Raw genomic sequence first — 23,079 nt, 5'->3', positions numbered from 1 at the left:
TGCACTCAAGTGCGTGAGGAACGAGTGAAAAGTTTGCAGACTAGTCCACTATGTGTCCGCCATCTGGAATCTTCCCGTTTTAAAGCCTCTTTCTGATCGTATCAGTCATCCTTTGGAGGATCCCTCATTTAGGTCTCAGATTTCTCTCACTCCTCATTCAAACGCTGTCAAGAAAGGAAAACCAAAAACGCTTTCACAAATATTCTAATTCGGGTAAGTCCTTTCTCCCAGATGCCCCGAGCTTCTCTTCTGCTCTTCCTTCATCTTCTACCCCTTCTTGTGGTATGTCGTTGTTGAATGATTTGGGGTTAGAGGAGGGAGGCTTGGGTTTGGTTTCTAGAAGGCTATCTCTTGTGTTTGAGGCTGTGTCAGAGCAACGTTTTGTGGATGATTCTGAGGTGGCATCAGAGGGGTCTCGGCGTCCTGGGAAGACGGATGGTGGATGGGTTCCCAACTCCCAGTGGAGGGAGGTTTGGGAATGTTTCTATTCATGTGGGTCACAATGTTCAGATTCGACTATGCAATGATTCTGATGCTGCTGTGATTAAGGATCTTCGGCTTCATAAGGCCCTTAAAGAGCTGAACTGCTTTCCTTTGCATGGGACAGATGCCATTGATGCTGTTTCAGTTGATGCTTTTGGTACTCCTCAGGAAGGCAGTTTCTCCTCGGTTTCCGCTTTTTGATGAGTGGGATGGTGTGTCGTCATCTTCTAGGGAAGGGGAGTTGGGGATTGTACCTAAGGGATGTAGTGCGACAGTGAAAGATGATTTGTTGTGTCCTTTGGCTATGGTGGAACCAGAGGAGGGTTGGGCTGGGTTGAGGGAGCTGATGGTAGGAATGGGGCTGGTGAGTTCACTGAAATTATGAGGCACAAGTGGATGAGGGAGAATGCAGGTTATGTGGGCAACCTTATTGGTGTGCCTAGTGTAGAGGGATGACAGGCCGTGTGCATGTTTCACGACATTGAGACAAGCCAAAAGGTGGAAGGAAGGGTAGGATTCCTTCGAAAAAAAGGGAGAGAGTGGGGAGGAATCTCATCTCATATGTTAACTACGAAGGAAAGAGATGGGGGTTGAGGGAGAGGGGTAGAGGGAGGAGGAGGGGGAAGGAATTTCTACTGCTTGCCTATGAAGCTATGTGTTATCTTATGGAACGTCCGTGGTCTAAATGATCTGGACAGAAGGAGGGTGGTGAAGTTGGCGATTCGGAAATGGGATCCGCATGTGGTGTGTTTGCAAAAAACGAAGTTGGCTTCGTCCTCAGATATGGTTGTGAGGAGTCTTTAGGGCGGGAAATTTGTGGATTGGGCTTCTTTGGATGCTTTGGGGTCTTTAGGTGGCATTCTTGTGATGTGAGACAAACAATGGGTTTCTAAGCTGGATTTCTGGATTGGCAGATTCTCGGTGACTTATGCTTTTTTCTTTGGAGGGAGATGGCTTCCATTGGATCTTTTCGGGAGTCTATGGTCCTAATGATGATGATAGACGGCACTTGATGTGGGAGGAGCTTGATTTGGTGCGGCATACATGGCCTCGTCCTTGGTGTATTGGAGGGGACATTAATATCATTCATTCTCCATTTGAAAGGTCAATTAGGGGTCGGTGGACTATGTCGATGGAGCAGTTCTTTTTTTTCATTGATGAACATAAAATGATTGATCTTCCTATGGAGGGAGCTTCGTTAACGTGGTCAAGTGGCAGAGAGGTTCTTACATTCTCACATTTGTATAGATTCCTTTTGACAGGGGATTGAGAGGTGAAGTTTCCGGATGTTGTCTAGGTGGTGTTGCCGCGTCCGACTTTGGATCATATTCCTTTGGTTCTTGATTGCGGTGGGATGCGGAAGAGGAGTTCGCCCTTCAGATTTCAGAATATATGGCTTCATGCTAAGGGATTTATGGAGAGAGTTCGCTCTTGATGGGAGGGTTATGTGGTTTCTGGCACCCCAAGTTTTGGCCTTGCAGGCAATTTACGACTTGTGAAAGAGGAACTTAAAAAGTGGAACAGGGATGATTTCGGGAATTTGGAATGGAGAAAGAATCGTGCATTTTCTGAGATTGCTGATATTGACCATAAGGATGGGGAGTGTGTCACTGCTAAGGCTTTGAAACAAAGAAGGGTTGTGTGCCAGGCAAAAATTGCTGAGCTTGCTTTATAGGAGGAAATTTCATGGAAGCGAGCTTTGTGGCTTAATGTGTGAAGAGGAAGTTTTGAGGGCCCTGAATAGTTGCAATGGGGATAAAGCTCCAGAACTGGATAGTTTTTCTATGAGATTTCTTCTAAGCTGATTTCTTCTAAGCTGAGAGGTTGTGAGGGGGGAGGTTATGGGCACTTTTTCTGTTTTTCACTCATGGGGTCATTTTGAGAAGAATCTGAATGCGACGTTTATTGCTCTCATAGCGTCAGATGTCAAGGATTTTAGACCTCTCAGCTTGGTGGGGAGTATTTATAAATTGATTGATAAGGTCCTGACATTGAGATCGAGGGAAGTTTTGGACAATATCATTTTGGATTCTCAAAATGCTTTTGTTGGAGGCCGTCAGATTCTTAACTTTGTCCTTATTGTTGGTGAGTGTGTGGACTCCAGGCTCAACAGTGGGTTCTTGGTGTTCTTTGCAACTTGGATATCGAGAAGGCTTACGACCATGTTAGTTGGAGTTTCCTTAGCTACCTCATGGAAAGGATGGGATTTGGAAAGAGATGAAGTGGATTGAGTTTTTCATTTCTAGTGTTCGGTTCTAAATCCTTGTGAATGGAGATCCGACAGGCTTCTTTGGTAGCTCGAGAGGGTTAAGGCAGGGAACCTGTTGTCTCCTTTCCTTTTCCTTATTGTGATAGAGGCTTTTAGCAGGTTGATGACAAGGGCAATTGACTTGGGTCTTTTCAGAGGCTTCAGGTATTGCCTTTAAGACATAATCAAATCGAGAGTAAAGTAAAAGAAGAAGAAAAAGAGAAGAAAGAGAATGAGAGAGATGGGGAAAGAGAGAAAGAATGAAAGAATAATTTCATCCTTCCACCACATTTTATTTATACTAACAAGTTTCAAAAATTACGCATAAGCCCCAATATTATATAGGTAATAACAAATAAGCCCCTAACAACACTCGCCCTCAAGCTAGTGCAAAGATATCTATCATGCCCAGCTTGACTAACATATTTTGCAAGCAAATTTTGCTCACACCCTTAGTCAAAAACATCAACAACCTGATCATGTGTGTTGACGTATGGAGTACAAATCAGCCCAAGACGAAGCTTTTCCTTGATGAAGTGTCGATCAACTTCAATGTGCTTTGTCCAGTCATGTTGAACTGGATTGTGGGCAATGCTAATAGTAGCCTTATTGTCAAAATACAACTTCATTGATTTGCGAACAAGATAACCCAACTCACCCAATATCGTTCGTAGCCATAACAACTCACAAACTCTATGTGCCATGGATCTGAACGTAGCCTTTGTACTAGATCTAGCTAATACAGACTGTTTCTTGCTTCGCCATGAAACAAGATTACCTCCAACAAATGTGCAATATCCTGAAGTAGATCGTCGATCTGTCACAAACCCTGCCAATCAACATCAGTATAGGCTTCAACACGCAAGTGGCCATGACGGCCAAATAATATCCCCTTACCAGGTGAACCCTTGAGGTAGCTAAAAACATGATGAGCTGCCTCAAGGTGAGGTGTACGTGGAGCATGCATAAACTGACAAATCACACTAACAATGCACGCAATATCCGGGCGCATGAGAGATAGGTAAATCAGTCTCCCAACCAATCACTAAAATCAGTCTCCCAACCAATCACTGAAGTCTTCCCACATCATCTAATGGGTCTCCATCTACATCATTAAGCCTATGGTTATACTCAATGGGAATATCAATAGGTCTAGCTACAAGCCTGCCTGATTCAGCTAACAAATTTAACACATACTTCTGTTAATAAATGAACACCCCTTCCAACAAATCTAACACATACTTCTGTTGATATATGAACACCCCTTTCTTCGATCTGCACGCCTCGATGCCAAGAAAGTATCTCAATAATCCAAGGTCTTTAACCTCGAACTATGTCCCCAAGAATGACTTCATTCGATGACCCTCTCAAACCAAGCACGTGGCGATTGCTTTAATCCATACAAGGCTTTATTTAGCTTGCACGCTAAATTTTGACCATTGGCAAGCTTAAACCCTGCTGGCATAGTTATATACACCTCTTCCTCCAAGTCACCATGAAGGAAAGCATTCTTTACATCCAGCTGATGTAAAGGCTAATTCAAATTAGTTGCCAAAGAAAGGAGGACACGTATAGAGTTCATCTTGGCAACTGGAGCAAATTTTTCCAGATAATCAATCCCATAGGTCTGAGTGAAGCCCTTTGCAACTAACCGGGCTTTATATCTCTCAATTGTTTCGTCTGCATGATACTTTATTGTGTAGACCCATTTGCAGCCTACTGGTTTCTTACCCCTAGGTAATGGAACAATATCCCAAGTACCATTCTTCTCAAGGGCCTTCATCTCTTCAAGCATGGCTTCCTTCCGTGGAGTTTGACTGAGAGCATCTGAAACACTAAAAGGAACAGATACAGAGGAGATACACGAAGTGAAAGCACGATATATTCGAGACAAGGCATCACAGGATACAAACTGAGATATGGGATGTTTTGCACAACTATGAACACCTTTATGATAGGCAATAGGGACATCAAGATCAACATAAATGCTATTGGGAAAAGAATCAGGAGTATCAATGTCAGCTGCTGAGGAATTACCTGGATCGAGGGAGACTTCTCGATCCTGGGGTGAGTTAATGACTTGTTTTGCCCTCCTAGTGTGGACAATTGGCTATTTTCCCTGTTGCAAATCATTAGTGTTGGGAGGGCTAGATGTAGGCACCTCAATAAGAAGCTCCCCCTGAATGGGAACAGGCAATGGAAGGGGGCATTCCCTCTTAATGGACGACAGATTCTCTACCTATATAGTAGTCTCCCTGTAGAGAATCTTGAGCATTGGAAAAAAAAGGAACAGACTCAAAGAATGTAACATCCATGGAGACAAAGCGACGACAAGTGGTAAGGTTATAATAGCAATACCCTTTCTGAGTGGCGGAGTATCCAAAAAAGACACATCGGATTGCCTTGTGGTACATTTTGTCCTTGCGATGATGAATGTGAACATAACAAACACAACCAAACACTGTCGGAGGGATAGTAAACAAGGCAATGTGATGGTGTAAGACAGAGAAGGGGGATTGATAGCCAAGAACCTTAGAAGGCATGTGATTGATAAGGTATGTAGCTGTTATGTTGCATCAACCCAATAACTTTTAGGCACTCTCATCCCAATTAGAAGAGAACAGATAACCTCCGTAAAATGACGGTGTTTTCTTTCATCTACACCGTTTTGTTGTGGTGTATCGACATAAGAGGTTTGATGGACAATCCCGTTATCAGTAAAAAAGGAGGCAAGACCACCATACATAAACTCTCCTCCATTTTCAAATCGAAGGATTTTGAGGGGACAACCAAACTGAGTAAATACCATCCAATGAAAGGTTTAAAAATGGAATGAATGAACATTTTTGGTTTTCATAAGATAAAGCCAATTATATCGACTAAAGTCATCAACAAACACAACAAAGTAACGAAAACCAAGTAATGAAGTAATAGATTCAGGACCCCACACATCATAATGAACAAGCTGTAGAGGACCTGTACTTTTATTAATACTAGTAGGACACAATATTGTTTGGCAAGAACGCATGTTTCACAATTTAATTCAAAAGATTCAACAGAAGCAAACTGGGGAAGCACATGCTTCAAAACAGGAAGAGGTTAACGACCCAGTTTATTATGCCATTGCATTAACAGATCTTTATTGATATTACTATTCTTAACACTAAATTGATTTGCAACATAATAAGAAGTTGGCCTCGCGTTCAAAAAATACAAGCCATTGTCCTCACGTCCACTTCCAATCGTCTTCCCCGTGTCCAAGTCCTGAAACACATAGTGAGATGGAAAAAAGGTTACACTACAATTCAAGCCTTTTGTAATTTGACTCACAGAAAGGAGTTTATTGGTAAACTTTGGGACATAAAGAACAGAGGATAAGGTAAGATTAGGAGAGTTAGAAACAGTGCCCTTCCCCGTAATGGAAGTGAAGGTGCCATCAGCTACTCTAACCTTATCCTTAATAGAACATAAATTGTATGAAGAAAAATAAGATGCCATGCCAGTCATGTGATCAGTGGCAATGATCCAGGGTGGCCCACCAAATAATGTGGAAACCTGATGTGCCGAATGAGAGGTACCTCTCTAAGCGAAGTTAGAGGTGGAAATGGAGGCATGTTATGCTAGTAGATGTCGGTGAGCATCAAGTTCAGCCCCGGACAACGAACTCGATGGCTCTGATACCATTTGTTGGATTGGGTCGTGCCATCTCATCTAAAAATCAATTAATGTCCAGTGACGGTAAGACACGCTTTTAATGGCATTCGATCTAGGCCCAACCGTGCAAGAAGCGGCATTGTGTGCTACTTTGCCAACAATCCCTCCCTCACGCGATGGCGCTCTTGTGAATCGAACTCATGACCTCAGGCTCTGATACCATGTTGACTTTAAGAGATAATCAAATCAAGAGTAAAGTATAAGAAGAAGAAGAAAAAGAGAAAAAAGAGGATGAGAGAAAATGAGAGTGAGATGGGGAAAGAGAGAAAGAATGAAAGAATACTTTCATCCTTCCACCACATTCTATTTATACTAACAATTTTCAGAAATTACACGTAAGCCCCAATAACTCCCTCATGAGACTCATCTCTCTCGATCTCATAAGTCTTAACCCACAACATATTTACCTATTTATAGAGTTAATAATTTCTTGTTGACAAGGATTACAATTCATTATAGGCCAAGACTTCCCAAATAAGAAATTACCTAATAGAATACAACTCTAAAATAGAATCCTAATTAGAATAGGAATTTGAGACACAATTTCCAACAATCTCCACCTTGGCTCAAATTCCATCTAGCCAATCATCGTTTTCCAAGGCATTGATCATGAAAATTCTTTTGCAGCTTTAATCTTGACGATACTCCTGCAAAACTGCAATTGTCCACATTATACATTGCTCAATCAATCAAACCTCTAAGGCTCCACCTTGATTACTCGAGCTCCATGCCATGTAACCAAGTAAATTGACTCCACCTACAATTGAAGCCCGTTGCAGCACATGTTGAGACTTCTCATGTTTTCTGGATTTCCTTCACCTTTGGCTCTGATACCAATTTGTTAGGCAGCGGAAGCACGCGAAACACAAAGATCCAATGATAGGCAACAAAATAATCACATGCAAACACAAGATATACATAGTTCAGCCAAAACCGGCCTATGTCCATGGATGAGAAGAGATTCCACTATGATTCGTAGAGATATTATAACAATAGAGTATCAACACCACGTATATGTCTTTTCACCATGTACCACTCCACGAGCCTATCTCCTCGCTACCAGTGTCAGTGGTGTTTTTTCTACTCTACCAACCTGCATACTACCTCTACCCATCAACCCCCTTATCAGACTACATCTCTCTCAATCTCATAAGTCTTAACCCACAACATATGTACCTATTTATAGAGTTACAAACATAATTCCTTGTTGGACAAGGATTACAATTCCTTAGAGGCCAAGCCTTACCAAATAAGAAATTACCTAATAGAGTACAACTCTAAAATAGAATCCTAATTAGAATAGGAATTTGAGACACAATTTCCAACATCTACTTTGGCTCTTGTTTTGGGATGCAGCACTAGTTCTTTACCCATTTCTTATTTGGGTAAGCCTTTAGGGGCTTCGTCCAGGAGTGTGGGCAGTTGGATCCAGTGGTGGAGAGATATGAGAAATGCTTGGCCAGTTGGAAGAAGCAATACCTTTCCAAAGGGGGGAGGGTCACTCTCTTGAAGAATACTTTGTCAAGTCTTCCTAAGTGCTTCCTTTCAATCTTCCAGACTCCCTCTTCAGTGGATGAAAGGATGAAGAGGCTGCAGTGAAATTTTTTATGGGGCAGTAAAAGGGAGGAATTCAAGTTTCATTTGGTGCATTGGGAGATAGGTTTGCATCCCGATTCGGAAAGGAGGTTTGGGTATTAGAAGATTAGTGCCTTTTAATAAGGCTTCATTGGGGAAATGGCTTTTGAAGATTTGGTGTGAAGAGGTATGGACTTTGGAGATGGGTGATCGTGAGGTGAGAATCCAATTTGGGGTTGGGGTTTAGAAACACATCGGGAAGGGTTGAGGTGAATTCTCCAAATACATTAGATTTCGTGTCAGAGATGGCAGGAGAGTACATTTTTTGGATGACATCTGGCGTAGGGATCGTCCCCTTGCTTTCACATTCCCGAGACTTTTTTGGATTGCTTTTGATAGACATGCCGTGGTGGTCGACTGCTATCGTCTTGATAGCGGCAGAGCGGTGTGGGATGTACATTTCTTGAGGTTGTTTTAGGATTCGGAGATAGGATGCATTTTGCTTTTTGGGGTGGTTGTATCGTCAGGAGATTGTGTAAGAGACTTCTGACTTTTGTGTTTGGGTTCCATCCTCTCATGGGCTCTTTGATGTTTAGTCTCATGGATGCTCCTCGACCATCCTTTCCATGCAGGGTTGTTTGGGTCGTTTGGCAAACAAAGGCGCCTCTCAAAGTCACATTTTTTGCATGGACATCCGTTTTGGGAAAGATCTTGACCCGGGATAACCTTCAGAGAAGAAGACTGATTGTGGTCAATTGGTGTTTCATGTGCAAAAATGATGAGGAAATGGTTGATCATCTTCTTTTACATTGCCCCCGTGGCCCATGATTGTTGGTTCTTGTTTTTGGGTTTGTTTGGGATTCATTGGGCCATGCCACAGTCCAGCAGAGGCTTCATTGAGGCTTGGAGAGGTTGTATAGTGGGGGGCCAAGCTCGTGACTCTTGGAAGGTCACTCCTTTGTGTGTTTGGTGTTGTCTTTGGCTTGAAAGAAATAGAAGAGCCTTTGAAGGAAAGGAAAATCATATTGGATCGTTGAAGTTCTCCATTCTTAGCACCCTTTTTGTTAGGTGTTAGGAAGAAATTTCTAAATCTTTGGATGAACTCGTAGAATTTTTGGAATTGTTGAGGGTTTAGAAGCCCTCAACAAATTTGAGATATGCGTTCCCCTTTTGAACGCTTTTAATGAATTCTTACTTATCAAAAAAAAAATTGATGATGTGAACCTTCAATTGAAGTGACACCACATATATACCATTGCAACTTTCATGCACTTAATATGCCAAACACATGAAACTTTTTCTAACATTGTTTTTTAATCTTTTAATGTTTGGTTGCATAGAAAATTGAGGAAAAAATTTACAGTAAATATTTGGTGTCTGTTCTTTTTTTAAAAAAAAAACTAAATGACTTACTGATCAGAAAATCGATAAGTAAATTTACGCATTATTTATCTTCTATTTTGACAGAACCAAATAATGAATCATATCCGATTATTGGGCACAGACCCATTAGGTTCAATCTAACCCATTGAGGGCTTTGAACTTCATCTCTCTACCCCTCTGCTTCCATTTCTATAAACACAGTGTAATGACCACTAAATTTTTAACTTAATTTAGTTATATTTGAAGGGCAATTGTATAAATTTACTAAATAATTAATAAAATAGGGATAGAGCCTACTATTCTAACTCAACTAAAAAAAAAAAAAAAACTATCTAATAATGCTCTAAACTTGTAACCAAAGCCAAATTTATTTTTCTGTCACAAGCTGATTGCACTACCGTCGATTAGCTAGAATGTTACTTATTGGGCTTTCCAAGCTCACCCACACTCCTCTTTCCTACCATTTGAGGTAGTTGTACGATGGATCATTGCTAGAGGATTTACTCTGCTTAGAAGATCAACTATTTCAAAGTTTTATATGTTGGTCTTTTATTGATGATGATGATGATTATTATTATTATTATTATTATTATGATGTATCGGGGAATAAAAAAGAAGTTATTATTGTTTATAGTTGGTAGCTCTAAATAGCATATTAAGTTGTTGTTATTTATAACTCTTGGTAGTTGATTTTTATATGCTTGGAATGGATCTGTCTCTTGCTATGGATAATGAATCAAATCATGCGCTAAATTTTGTACAAAAGATAAGATGCCATAATCTCAGATTTTGGGGTGTGACACAGTCTCTCTACTTCTCTTTAAACACAGATGCTCCTTCTCTTAGGCTAGTCTCTCTCTCTCTCCATCTTATTCTGTCTGACATGTACTCTTGTATATCTAAAATCTGTTCTCAAGCTCTTTGCACATATCCATATATGTTTACGTGATGGATACATTCTCATTTCATGGACATTGTAACTTGGTAGCTTCTAATTTTAAAAGCATGACCCTCTCTTTCTTTTTTGTTCTGGGAGATCCTCCCTTTTCCGTCACCCTCTCTCTAAAAGAACGCGATTTCTCTTTCTTTCTTCACCATACAGACCAAACTAAACATTGTTCCCCACAAATGCTGAAATGTTCACGGTCACAGAAATTCACGATCAGCTTTGATTAAATGCAAATTACGTGTAAAATAGAAGGAATCAACCAATTAAAATTTAATTTACGTGTCAGATCTCTTTTTCTTAAAACATATTTTCAGAAACTGAACACTGGAAAATAAAAGAAAGAATTTTTCATGTAATATATTTAACATCAAAACAAACAGAGCCTTAATTGGTTTTCTTGCCCCTACTTCAAAGAGGACTCATATATTGGCTATATATATGGGATTATGGAAAATCTAGGATAAGTTCCTACACTAAATGGTTTTATATCACAGCGAGAGAGATTTTTATAGGGAGCTTATGGGCACAGTTCTTTTTTTTTTTTTTTTTTTCATTTATGGGCACAGTTCATTAGATGGAGAATTATCAAAGCACGGATAGAAGCGCAGATCACATGAGGAACGGATTCGTTTATTAGCAGCAGCTAAGATTGGGTTAGATCATGTGGCGTAAGTCTGGGTGAAAAGTAACTAAAGAATTCTTGGGTTAGAGTTCATTTAACCTAATTGTGAAATTTTCTTTTGATTATGGCTATGGGTTTGATCTGCCTTGACTAGGTCCTGTGGCTTTTCTCTGTGTGGAGTTCTTCACATTAAAAAATGTGTTCGTGTGTATCTGATTGGTTTGGTTATTTTTGCTCTCTATAGTTTGAATTATTTATAATTGCATTTCAACCAAACTGTTAAATTTTAAATTCAGTTATTATTACTTAAATGCTGAACAAGATTTATTTATGACTCTAGATCTATTTTATATGGCATAGCACACTCTGCCCATATCAGAGCATTGAGTAACAATCTATATTTGCCTTGATCAACAATAGCATCCAAGATTTACTATTTATATCTTAAAGTATTCTTAAGAAGTGATGAAAGCAAACTTGGGAAAGAAAAAATATTTTGAATAGTTTCATGACAAAACCTAACACATAATACATATTCAAAAAAAGTTATCACTAGAAAAACTAATGCTTCCGACAAGGCAAAAGGAAATAGAGCCTCTAAGCATCAAAATGTACGACATGAATTAAAGGAAGCACAAATAATAATAATAATAATAAATAATATATAATAATAATAATTCTGTTAATTAAGACAGGATTTAAAATAGATCTAAAACATTGAAACTCACCAAAGTATCAAAATCCTGCTCCTTTGGTGATTTTTCATCTGTTATAGGAACCCGTTCATAGTCAACGAGATACTCTTTTGCTTGCTGTTCATCATAGACCTGGCTTGGAGGCACATTTAAGAAAAAATATTAGTTGTTGCACAAATAAACTTTCTGAATCCCACATAACTAGGATAAGTAATGGGTATACCTCTAGCGGTGTTTTCACGGAATCACGTGTCACTGGTTCCCACTGGTCTACCATCTGACCATCAGGCAGTTCATCAGTTACAAGAACCTTATTTCCATATCTGCTAAGTCAGATGGGCAAATAAAATTCATTATCAGGCAAATATACTTAATGGTAAAGACAACTACAGAATAGTTGTAACACTCTAAATTTAAATACAAAAATACAACCAGAGAAATACCTTGCAGCTTCTACCAGGATATCTTCTTTTAATCGAGCTTCCATTTGTTCGACCCTTGCCCTATTGATACCCTAACTTAATGTAAGAAGTCAGATAAAATTGAAAAGGCTAAAGCCAAAAATCAAAACAAGGAATAAAATATTAATGCCAACTATAACGATGAGGGCCAAAAAAAAAGAGGATCATGCTGGACAATATCAATATCACAAAGATGATGTGTGTGTGTGTGTGTGTGTGTGTGTGTGTGTGTGGGTGAGAGAGAGAGAATTTAATTGTATAAACTTCTGTGAGTGTCAAAAAATTTCTGTAACGTGGCAGAAAATTAGGGGACAGATTCAAAATTTCAAACGTGGTTGGAATGAAAGCTAAAGCAAGATGCCTAAGAAATTAAGTGGAAGGAGAGAACGCAAGGGGATAAGAAATACAGAAGAAGAACCCTTTCCTTTTTCTTTTTTCTTTTCTTTATGGTGCCTATAAGTTGTAGGCGATGTACTCTATACAGTAGAAAAAGAGACAGAAATGGAGTAGGAATGTTTTTTTTTTTTTTTGACAAGCAAAAAGATATTAAAAAAGGTTCTTGAAAAATTAAAAGAAAAATGGCCATAATATAATACAACATAGTGGTGAAATGCAATGTTTCAAAACTTAGCCTACCGGGCACTCAGCCAAAACAAAAATCACCGTTGTTGCCGCCTGACTTGGTCAATATGGTTGAGTCTTGGCCGATACAGAAGTGATATTCGGCTTGGGTTTAAAAACCTCATTTTCACGTTTCCTCTCTCAAGTTTTCTAAATCTTAATACCAAATAGAGAGAAACCCAAAATCCCACCCCACATTATATTGTGGCAATACTCATACAAATCACCTTTGAATATGCAATAAAATTCACATTAAAATATGATTTTGTTGAATTTTAGAGTTCAAAGTTGCATATCGGATCGTTTTGCTCATGTTTCTTACTGAAAAAAGTTCACCACTGCGATGGACTCTGCGGCAGCAACCGCGTTTTAAAACCTTGGTGAAATGAGGAAGCCCATATCATAGAAGGAAAAATAATAATAATAATTTCTCCCAAAAAATTAGTAATGAAAAGGGTATCAAGAATGCACAGAAAAAAGTTAGAAAATAACAATAAAGGCACTACCAAATAGCATATGAGTGTATCAAGAATGAGGATCCAAGGATTTTGGTGAAGAATGAAAAAAAAATTTGACAAGCAAAATAATTACTTTGAATATTTGCTTAACTGAAATCTTGGTTAGAATAACATGGTAACCTTAGGGTTATTAGGAAAAAATAAAAAGACTATTGATGTACACGGCTACAATTTTAAACTAACTTAACTTGCATTAGAGTTTATAAAGAAGATAGAGATATAAAAGAAATAAGAAAGAATGTTTTTGAGAGATAAAGGATAAAAAAAGAGATCTGAGATAAGAGGGGGGTTAACGGAGATAGTAAGGAAAGGAGAGAAAAAGAGAAAGTAAACAAAAGTTTTAACTTCCAAGAAGGTACTAAAGAGGAATAGAGGAGAAGAGTAAATGTAGTAAAGAATATAAAAGAGGATAAAAGAGAAAATGACAAAAGAGGGAAGTAGAGAAAAAGAGAGAGAACTAGAAAGAGCAATACATAATCCAAGAAAAATTCCCATGGGGTTGACCTCAAGGAAGGTGATCAAAATCAAGACCTCTACCTTAAATGTGTTCTTAACCAACTCTCCCATCCTCTTAACGTTAGCTTGTGGATGTTGTTATTATGGATAAGGGGTTATTCATTTTCGATTTTAACATAAAGTCATAGGAAAATTAAAATAAAAAACCTAGACAGGGACCTAGATTTTATAGGCAATCATATATTTCCCTAAGCATTGGTGATCCAGCATTCACTAATCAAATTTCGGCTTCTGAGATGTACCGATTTGGGAAAAAATTGTAAGATCTAAAAATTATTAACAAAGGTGAACATACTCCATCTAAAAGTAACTTACATAAGCAAAGATTAGTGTCCAGATCTAATGACCTAACATACACATAATTCAAATTGCAGTGAGCCCTATGAGGCCAAAGCTGACTTTCCATGGAAACCATGAAAATAAAAATAAATAATGAATAAAAACTGTGAAGCCTCTAGATATAATACTAATTGTTGCCCTTTGGCCTTCCACCCCCAAGACTTCTACTAAGCATCTTTAAAAGAAATAAATCATAAGAAAAAGCAGAGAGGTAAATAAATGGGTAACAGGACAGCCCCTAGCGAGTGGAAAGAGTTATGCAAGAAGAAAGATTAAGAAAATCATTAAATCTTTACAACAAATGGAAGAAGGGATCTCTAATAGCAACAATTTGTTCAATGACTTGATGTCCTCACTTGTCGTGGATCAATGGATGATAGAGGGTACTCAGGAGTTCGGTGCAAAAATTAGCTTGAATACCCTTTTTTTTTTTTTTTTTTTTGATAAATGCTTGAATGCCCTTTAAAAAGGGGAAAAGTAAGTTGAGAAAGAGAACAAGTCATTCCTAGTTTTACGGAATTGGAGAACTCAATAAATGAAAACAAGAGAAAATTACGACTTTTAAGATTAATATAGGAAGGGAAAAGCAATTTGTATATCTATCTTGTAAGCCAAAGAAATGACTTAACCAACAATGCACCTCCTAATTTCCCTAAGCCAAGGTGTGGGAGGGCCTACCCAGTCCCCCTTAGCCTTACCATCTCCATGATAGGTTTGTACTTTTGCTCTTGGGTTTTGGAAGGGAATAATTTTATTTGCTCAACATTCACCTATCCTCTTGGGATGTTAGAATTGATTTCTTGATGTTGGTGTGTCTATATGCTTGTCCCTTACAACAAATTCTCGTCTGAGATTTTTTTGGTGTGTCTCTAGGATCTTTTACTCCAAAGGTTGTGATTGGTTAACCAATGGTGTCCAAATATAGCGCTTGTTGTAAACCTAAAGACGAGTATTCAGCTAAACTGGACTTCTTTTTGGAACAAATTTTAACTTGCCCACCAAAACGATGCCTCCATGTACTAAACGGTGGAATTGGATGCCTCCATGTACTAAACGGTGGTTACTTCATTCTGTAGATATGGTTGTTTATAAGGATGCACATCATCAGGGCATATCTCATATGGTAGCCAAAATAGTTTCTCTCTCTTTCCTTCTCTATTTGAGTCGGTTTGTGGTGATCTATGACTCTTGATGAGACCACCTTGATGGTCTTTCGAACTTGCCGCCAAGCCACATATCCCTAGAATCCCAATGGGTCGTGCCATGTTCGCATACCTTGAAGTGAGCTATATACGATCTGGAATGTGCCATGTCCTCATAACTTAAGTCGCACATCAAGCTATATATGCCCCCTTTAGTCCAGCTCCGATCCCAAGCCTTTACAGTCCTCATAGTCTTAAGAAATGTCCATTTGAAAATAGTCTTATCAATGGAGAAGAAATTCTTGCAATATAAATGCCAAATATGACTGAGCAATTCATGTTGCAAGACCGATAACATATTGTCTAAACATACAGGAAACACTATTATTGCACAACGAAAACCCTTCATTCTCCAAATCAACCCCAATATAAAGGGTCATTTTGGTTGGAGAGAAACCAGGGGAGAAGAAGAGAAAGCAGATGGAGGGAAAGCTTATGTTTTGTTTTGGAAAAAAAAAATTGGAGGGAGAGGAAGTGGCTCACTAACCTCTTGCACAGTGATTTATTATCCTTCCAAGAGTGAACAGAAACTGAAGGAAAAGATTTGTCCCTGTTTCTTATAAGTGAAATACAATTTCACCCTTATCACTCATAAAACAAAACAATATTTTCCTTTCCTTTCATTCCACTACCTTTCCTAAACACGATTTAAGGTTAATACCGTCTTTACTTTTCCTTTCCTTCACTAATGTGTTTTCTCATACTCGCATCATCAAGATTCAAGTGAAGAAGAAAAATGAAGGAAAACTAAAATTTATCTGAAAACGAATGTTGCAATAACACACCGTATATTCAAGATTAGAGAAGGGTCTCTCCTCATCACGCAAAACAAAAGGGCGTCCATTAATATACACCACCTGTTTCAAGAATAGAAAGGACAAAACAAAAAAGGAAAAGAAAAAACTGAATTAGTTGAATTAAATACACTTCAAGGATCTTAAATGCTTGTCAATTAAAAATGATACATAAAATGTTGAAATTGATTCAGCTCATAATGATGGAGCTGTCTATCGAGGTAATTCGCGAACATGGGCACTCAATATTATGCTGATTTAAGCCATCTTGTTTTAAAAAATATGGTCAAAATCATATAATAATCAATTTCATTTAGAAATTTTATGAGGATTCTACTTTCATTTTGGTTTTCTTTACAAATTAGGTTTACCAAATAACAACAATTAGACGTCCTCAACATAACTCTGTTTTCTTACCTGCGTATAACTTTCTTATTGGTTTCTCCTAAGATATAAATGTACTCTCTTACAGCTTTGTACAATATTTTTCTCATTTTGGAAACTGCTCATGGATTTTAATCGGCACTTCAAGTGAGGCTAGCCCAACTATATAATATTAAGGATGTCAAGTTTTTCCATAGGTTGGCCAACGCTCATAGAAGGGGCAATCATATTGGGAGGATTCGGGTGGAAGGGGTGATTTTGTCCAAGGAGGAAGATGTTTGTAAAGGTATTGCTGAGTACTATGAGCACTTGTTCACAACGTCGGTGAGGTGGAGACCTTTGCTTGAGGGGCTTCAGTTTGACTCTATTTCGAGTGAGGAGTGCACCGGACTGGAGGAGCCTTTTACTGAGGAGGAAGTTCTAGTTGCTCTGAAGAGTTGTAAAGGGGATAAAGCCCGAGGTCCAGACGGGTTTACTTCGGGATTCCTTTTGGAGTGCTGGGAGGTGGTTAAAGGGGAGGTTATGGGTACTTTTCATGCTTTCCACTCTCAGGAGTCTTTTGAGAAGAGTTTGAATTCCACTCTCATTGCTCTCATCCCTGCGGAGCATTGGATGTTCAGGATTTTCGCCCTATTAGTTTGGTGGGGTGCATTTACAAGTTGATTGCCAAAGTTCTTGCTTTTAGGTTGAGGAGAGTGTTGGATGGCGTGATCTCTGACTCTTATAATGCTTTTGTGGGAGGTCGTCAGATCCTGGATTAAGTTCTTATTGCTAATAAGTGTGTGGATTCCAGGCTTCGTTGTGGGGAATCAGGCGTTTTGTGTAAATTGGATATCGGGAAGGCATATGATCACGTCAGTTGGAGCTTCCTTCTCTATCTGATGGAGAGGATGGGGTTTGGAGTGAGGTGGAGGAAATGGATTCACTTTTGCATTTCCATAGCTCGAGACAGGGGGATCCACTTTTCCCTTCTTTGCTCCTCCTTGTGATGGAGCCCTCAGTAGGTTATTTAGGAGGGCTGTTGAACTCGGCTTCTTGAGTGGGTTCCGGGTGGGTAGGGATGCTGCCAGCCAGTTGGAGATTTCCCACTTGATGTTTGCGGACGATACGCTTGTGCTCTGTGATACGGAGTGTCCCAGCTCAGATATTTGAGATGCGTTCTGATCTGGTTCCAGGTTGTTTCCGGTCTCAAGGTGAATGTTGGTAAGAGTGTTTTGGTGCCAGTTGGGGAGGTCCCTGAGATCGCTTTGCTTGCTGGCATTCTTGGTTGTCGTACTGGCTTTTTTCCTATCTCTTATTTAGGGCTCCCCCTGGGTGCTCCTTCGAGGTGTGTGGGGGTTTGGGATCCTATCGTGGATAGGTTTGAGAGGAGACTAATGGGTTAGAAGAAGCGGTATCTTTCTAAGGCGGGGCGGGTCACTCTGATCAAGAGTACCCTTTCTTGTCTTCCTACTTATTTTATTTCGCTTTTTTAGATTCCCCTTTCTGTCGCTGAGAGAATCGAGCGTTTGCAGCATAACTTTCTATGGGGGATAGAGGGGAGGAGTTTAAGTTTCATCTGGTTCGGTGGGAGCAAGTGTGCAGGCCGATTCGAAATGGTGGGTTGGATCTTCGAAGATTGGTGCCTTTTAATAAAGCTCTCCTTGGGAAATGGTTGAGGAGGTTTGGGGTGGAGGGTCGTAGCGAGTAGATATGGGGAAGGTAGAGGAGGGTGGTACTCTCTTGAGGTGCATGGTCCGAGGGGTGTAGGGGTTTGGAAGTGTATTCGGAAAGGGTGGGATGATTTTTCCATTCATGTCCGTTTTAGACTTAGGGATGGCAGAAGGATTAGTTTTTGGGAGGATGTTTGGTGTGGGGATGTTTCTCTTGCTCTTGCTTTCCCACGGTTGTTCAGGATTGCTACAGACAGAAAAGCCAAGGTGGTTGACTGTTATCATCTTAATAGTGGGAGACTGGTTTGGGATGTTCGTTTTAGGCGTCTTTTTTAGGATTGGGAGGTTGAGGATGCCACTCTTCTGTTGGAGACATTGTATCGGCAGGGTGTCATAGCTGGAGACTCTAATTGTTGGATTTGGAAGTCGAATTCACAGGGTCGCTTTGATGTTCATTCCTTATTCAGGTGTCTTACAGTTGAGCCTGGAGGGTCCTTCTTGTGGAAGTCTGTTTGGCGCTCTAAGGCTCTTATCAAGGTGGCATTCTTTGCTTGGACCTTTGTTTTGGGTAAGATTTTGACCCAAGACAATTTGAGAAGGAGAAATCAAGTGGTGGTCAATCGGTGCTACTTGTGTCTTCGGGATGAGGAGACAGTGGATCATCTCCTTTTGCATTGCACCATGGCAAAGGAATGTTGGGCTTGATGCTTTGTTTGTTTGGGATGCATTGGATCATGCCTCGTTCCTCTAGAGAGATGGTTGAGACTTGGAGTGGGTGCTTTGTGAGGGCCCACATTCGTGATGCTTGGAGAGTTATGTCTCTTTGTGTGTGGTGGTGTATCTGGCTGGAGAGGAATATAAGATATTTTGAGGGCAAAGAGAGGCCCATTTCTTTTCTTAAGTTCTCTATTATTTCCACTCTTTTTTGTTAGGTTATAGGTAGAGACTATAGATCCATTGAGGATATTATTGTTTTCTTGGCCTCTTTGAAGGCTTAGAGGGCTGTTTTCTTTTTTTGACTCTATGTTGTTCTTTTGGGATGCGTTCCCCTTTTGAGCGCTTTCAATGCATTTCTTACTTATCAAAAAACAAAAAAAAAAGCCACATAAAATAGTGAATATTGTCAAAATTATATAATTATCAATTTCATTTAGAAACTTTAGGTGGATTCTACTTTCATTTTGGTTTTCTTTACAATTTAGGTTTACCAAATGTCAACAAGTAGACACCCTCAACATACCTCAGTTTTCTTACATGCGTAAATCTTTCTTACTGGTTTCTCAAGAGATAAAAATTTACTCTCTTACGCCTTTGTGCAATATGTTTTCACATTGGAAACTGCTCTCAGATTTTAAAAACTGCTCTCAGATTTTAATTCACAGTTCAAGTAAGGCTAACTCAAAAATAAAATAATTAATATGTCATATTGAACCCTGTCAATCTCATCATTCTTAATAAGAGATCCAGAGATGCCACTAAAGGCAAAGGGATGACAGCTATTGGTCCATAAGTTGGCACTTGTGAAAACTGGTAAAATGGGTGCTAGACTGCTAGTTGGTTAGGATATAGCCTTATAATATTTGAATCTTATCGCATCATGAATTCAGCGCATTACTGTATCCACGTGAAGCAGTTGTTTTATAATAGCTGCCCAAAGGTTATTGTGGTTGTCAACAGAGTTGCAGTAAATGTTAAATCTTTCTTTCTTCGTTTTCTTTTTTCTTTTTGGTGGGGGTGAATGTCAATGCCTAATAAATGACTGCTTGAACAAAATTTCCCAATAAAACTAGTCATCTTTGTGCAAGACTGACTTTGAAGTATTTGAAATCCACAATTGCATCTTGATGTCTTTTGATACTCTTTAACATTTCGAGATATTTCACTTAAAATTTTGGTGTTTCTCTCTATTTCCAAAAATATTCCATACGTCAATACTTTCTACATTATTTTCTTGTTTTGACATTTCAAATGTCCAAAGAATACCAACATTGACAATGGTGCCTTATTGCTACTTCAAAATCTGAGTTTATAAGCAAATTATGGCTTTACCGGTTCCTCACGGAGATTTATCCAAAGCACATGAGTTTGCTTCCCATCTATTTGAGCACCAATGTGATCAAGAACATTTTGTATGCCGTCAACGGTTGGAATTGCAACACCATGTACATGCAATGACTCAGCCTGTTAATAGCCATCATGAGAATAAAAAATATATATATTAAACAATGAAACGTAAAGAAATTTGAGAGGTTATCAGAGAATCGCTATTTGTTGTAATCGAGAAGGAATCTCTAAGCCTAAATTTGCATCACCATAAGAAAATGCCAAATTAGCCGTGCACTTCACAATTGTTCCCAACGGGTTATTAAGAACCAGTGATAACATTATCTATCTTACAAGATTTTTTAGAATACCATATCTAGATAGTCAACAATGAGCATATCAACACATATAAGACCACTGATCAAACCCAGATACCCTACAAGCAAAGAAGAATAGATAATTCAGGAGGAGGCTAGCTCTTTGAATAGATAATTCAGGAGGAGCCTAGCTCTTTGAAATTGATGTGTAATGCCAACTGTGAAATTGATAAAACTGCAGTGACAGAGGTATCCAGGAAGTGGTCAAGGCTTGACAAAGCGAGTAATAGGAATGAGAAATTCTCCAGGGGATCTTTGATCCCAGCACTCATTTAGATGCCTTTTTAGGACTTCTACTGGTGAAATACACATATGGGTTTGGCTTCATTTCACAGTTTTCCAGACTCATAAGCAAGTAAAAATTCCCTTATGTCAAAAAATTCTGATAATTTCACCCCGATAAGAGGGCAGGTAAGAATATGAGACCTAGGAAGTAGAAGAAGTATCAGATTGATAATCCACGGGATCAGAACCACCAATCACGAAAGCAAGATTTGAAAATAGAATTTAGAAAATAAGTTGAGGAAATAATAGAAAGTAAAGAAAGGGATCGAGGCATTTGGAGCATTTTTTTTTTTTTTCCTAGAAAGAAGTGGGAGGGGCAAACCTGACGGTAATTGGGAGCACCATCGATTTGTGGAGACAAGCGCTTGTTCTGGCAGCCAGGAAAATGGTCGCTCTTAAGAATGGTCTTCTTGCCTAGTACGGATCCCCCTCTTTGCTTCATGACCTGCTCCGGCTCCTTCGGTATCGACATGGTCCGCTCCTTTGATAGATCTCAAAATACACCTTCTCCCAAAAACAAACTCCTCACCCGTCTGTATGATTTTACTGTACTACTTTTCTGTGAGGCTACTCCGTGGCCATCGATAAAACAAACCATTGAGAAGCAGATGTCCAACCAAATAAAAGAGATAATAAAAGAAATAAAATGGAGGGTTAATATACCTGGTGAGCATTTTCCATTTACTTAATATTTACATATCTATATCTTGTTAAAAAATTATTGACTTTTCAGTTTTTATTAAAACAGTAGGTGAAAAAATGCACTTTTCAATTAAAATATTTATTGTAAATTTTAAAAAATAGTGGCTATTCATTTTTATTATATATAAAAAAAGATGTTTTATTAAAACAATTATCTTTTAAGGTAAAAAGTAATAAAATCTTTTAATTATTGAGGTATTTTATAAGAAATCTCTCTAACTACGATAAACACCTGTGTAAAACAATGGAATATCACCTCGAATGACACCGATGAAGTACTAGCCGAGGACCTTCCGACGATCAAGTTTGTACTTGAAATCATATCACATAAAAATCATTCTATATTCAATGTTTAGGGATTTTTTCTCGTACCTTGTTTAATGGCCAATTACTATATTTATGGTTGCATCGGGTTCTGGGTGCTTACGTAGATGTCGATTAGAAATATTTTGTTTATCCTTTCTAACTGATCTCCTTTATCTTTCACAACTGAATGAAATGATTTATGTTCTTTTCTATGAAGTTCAAGGGAACTGTTCAGTAAAAGCAGCGGTCAAAGGGTTATTTTTCTCCTATCATTTAGCCCCTCGGGTACTATTCCCGTTGTGCCAAAAGTTATGGCATAAAAGGGTGAGTTCAATTCCACCTTGATTTTTGTCGGAGGTAACGTGATTGCTCGATTCTCTTTGGAACCCGAGGTCAATAGTTTCACCCCCAAGGTGAATACTAGGTAGATTTTTTTTTTACCTCAGGTACTATTCCTGAGGTATCCAAAAGTTTTCACATGAAAGGCCTGAGTTTAAATCCGACCACCACGTGATTCTTTGATTCTCTTTGGAATCCAATTTTATTTTTTACTTGGGTTACAAATTCCCCCAAGCGACATACAAATCCCACATGATCGCTTTATTCTTTTTGGAAATAATACGTCTGTAGTGATCAGTTTTACCTCGGATACTATTCTCGAGGTGAACAATAAATTTTTGAATTTTTTTTACCTTGGGGTAATGTTCCCGAGGTGAATAGTTCTACCTCGGCTATTATTCCCGAAATGAACAACCGTTTAAAGGGTATAGGTTCAAACCCTACACTTAACAACACCGATGTACAGTTACAGTTGGATTCCCTTTGGGAATCAACACACACTATATGTATATGTGTGTATATATATATGCATGTATTTTATGAGCTTCACACATCACGTCCCTTTAATAAAGGAATAAGTTTTACGAGCTTCACTCAGCTCGTCCTTCAATAAGGTAAGTAATAATTTCGAGCTTCACCCTGCCCGCCCTTTTAATAAAATGTTTAATTTTTTCGAGCTTTACTTACCTTACCTTTTTAATAAAGGGTTAGTTTTTACAAACTTCACCCAGTTCACCCATTTAATAAGGGGATGTTTTTTCCGAGCTTTTTAAGTTTGCCCTTTAATAAGGGAATATGTTTTTTTTTTTTTTTTTTTTAGCTCCATGAGTTTGCCCTTTAATAAGGGAGTAAATTTTTCGAGTTTCGTGAG

At 38.8% G+C, this 23,079-nt stretch overlaps 1 protein-coding gene across 3 annotated transcripts in view; it reads right to left on the bottom strand.

Moving 5' to 3' along the window:
• LOC132268723 (uncharacterized) overlaps positions 1 to 21,465 on the bottom strand; it is a 56,279-nt gene extending 34,814 nt beyond the window's left edge. The window contains exons 1-6 of one of the 3 annotated variants that reach the window (XM_059769516.1): positions 21,184 to 21,465; positions 20,206 to 20,337; positions 16,112 to 16,183; positions 12,113 to 12,183; positions 11,893 to 11,992; positions 11,703 to 11,801 (exon numbers count right to left, since the gene is read on the bottom strand). In XM_059769516.1, coding sequence (XP_059625499.1) covers positions 11,703 to 11,801; positions 11,893 to 11,992; positions 12,113 to 12,183; positions 16,112 to 16,183; positions 20,206 to 20,337; positions 21,184 to 21,333 — 624 coding nt within the window. In that variant the 5' untranslated portion in view covers positions 21,334 to 21,465. Of the gene's footprint in view, positions 1 to 11,702; positions 11,802 to 11,892; positions 11,993 to 12,112; positions 12,188 to 16,111; positions 16,184 to 20,205; positions 20,338 to 21,183 lie in introns of those variants that run through there. The other 2 variants (XM_059769517.1, XM_059769519.1) reach the window with 2 other exon arrangements.
• Positions 21,466 to 23,079: the final 1,614 nt, after the last annotated feature.

This window comes from Cornus florida, unplaced genomic scaffold (assembly GCF_030987335.1).
Source record: "Cornus florida cultivar Cherokee Brave unplaced genomic scaffold, ASM3098733v1 CherokeeBrave_3.0.0_Hap2_Chr08, whole genome shotgun sequence".
Taxonomy (NCBI): Eukaryota; Viridiplantae; Streptophyta; class Magnoliopsida; order Cornales; family Cornaceae; genus Cornus; species Cornus florida.
This window is presented reverse-complemented; position numbering and strand designations above follow the sequence as displayed.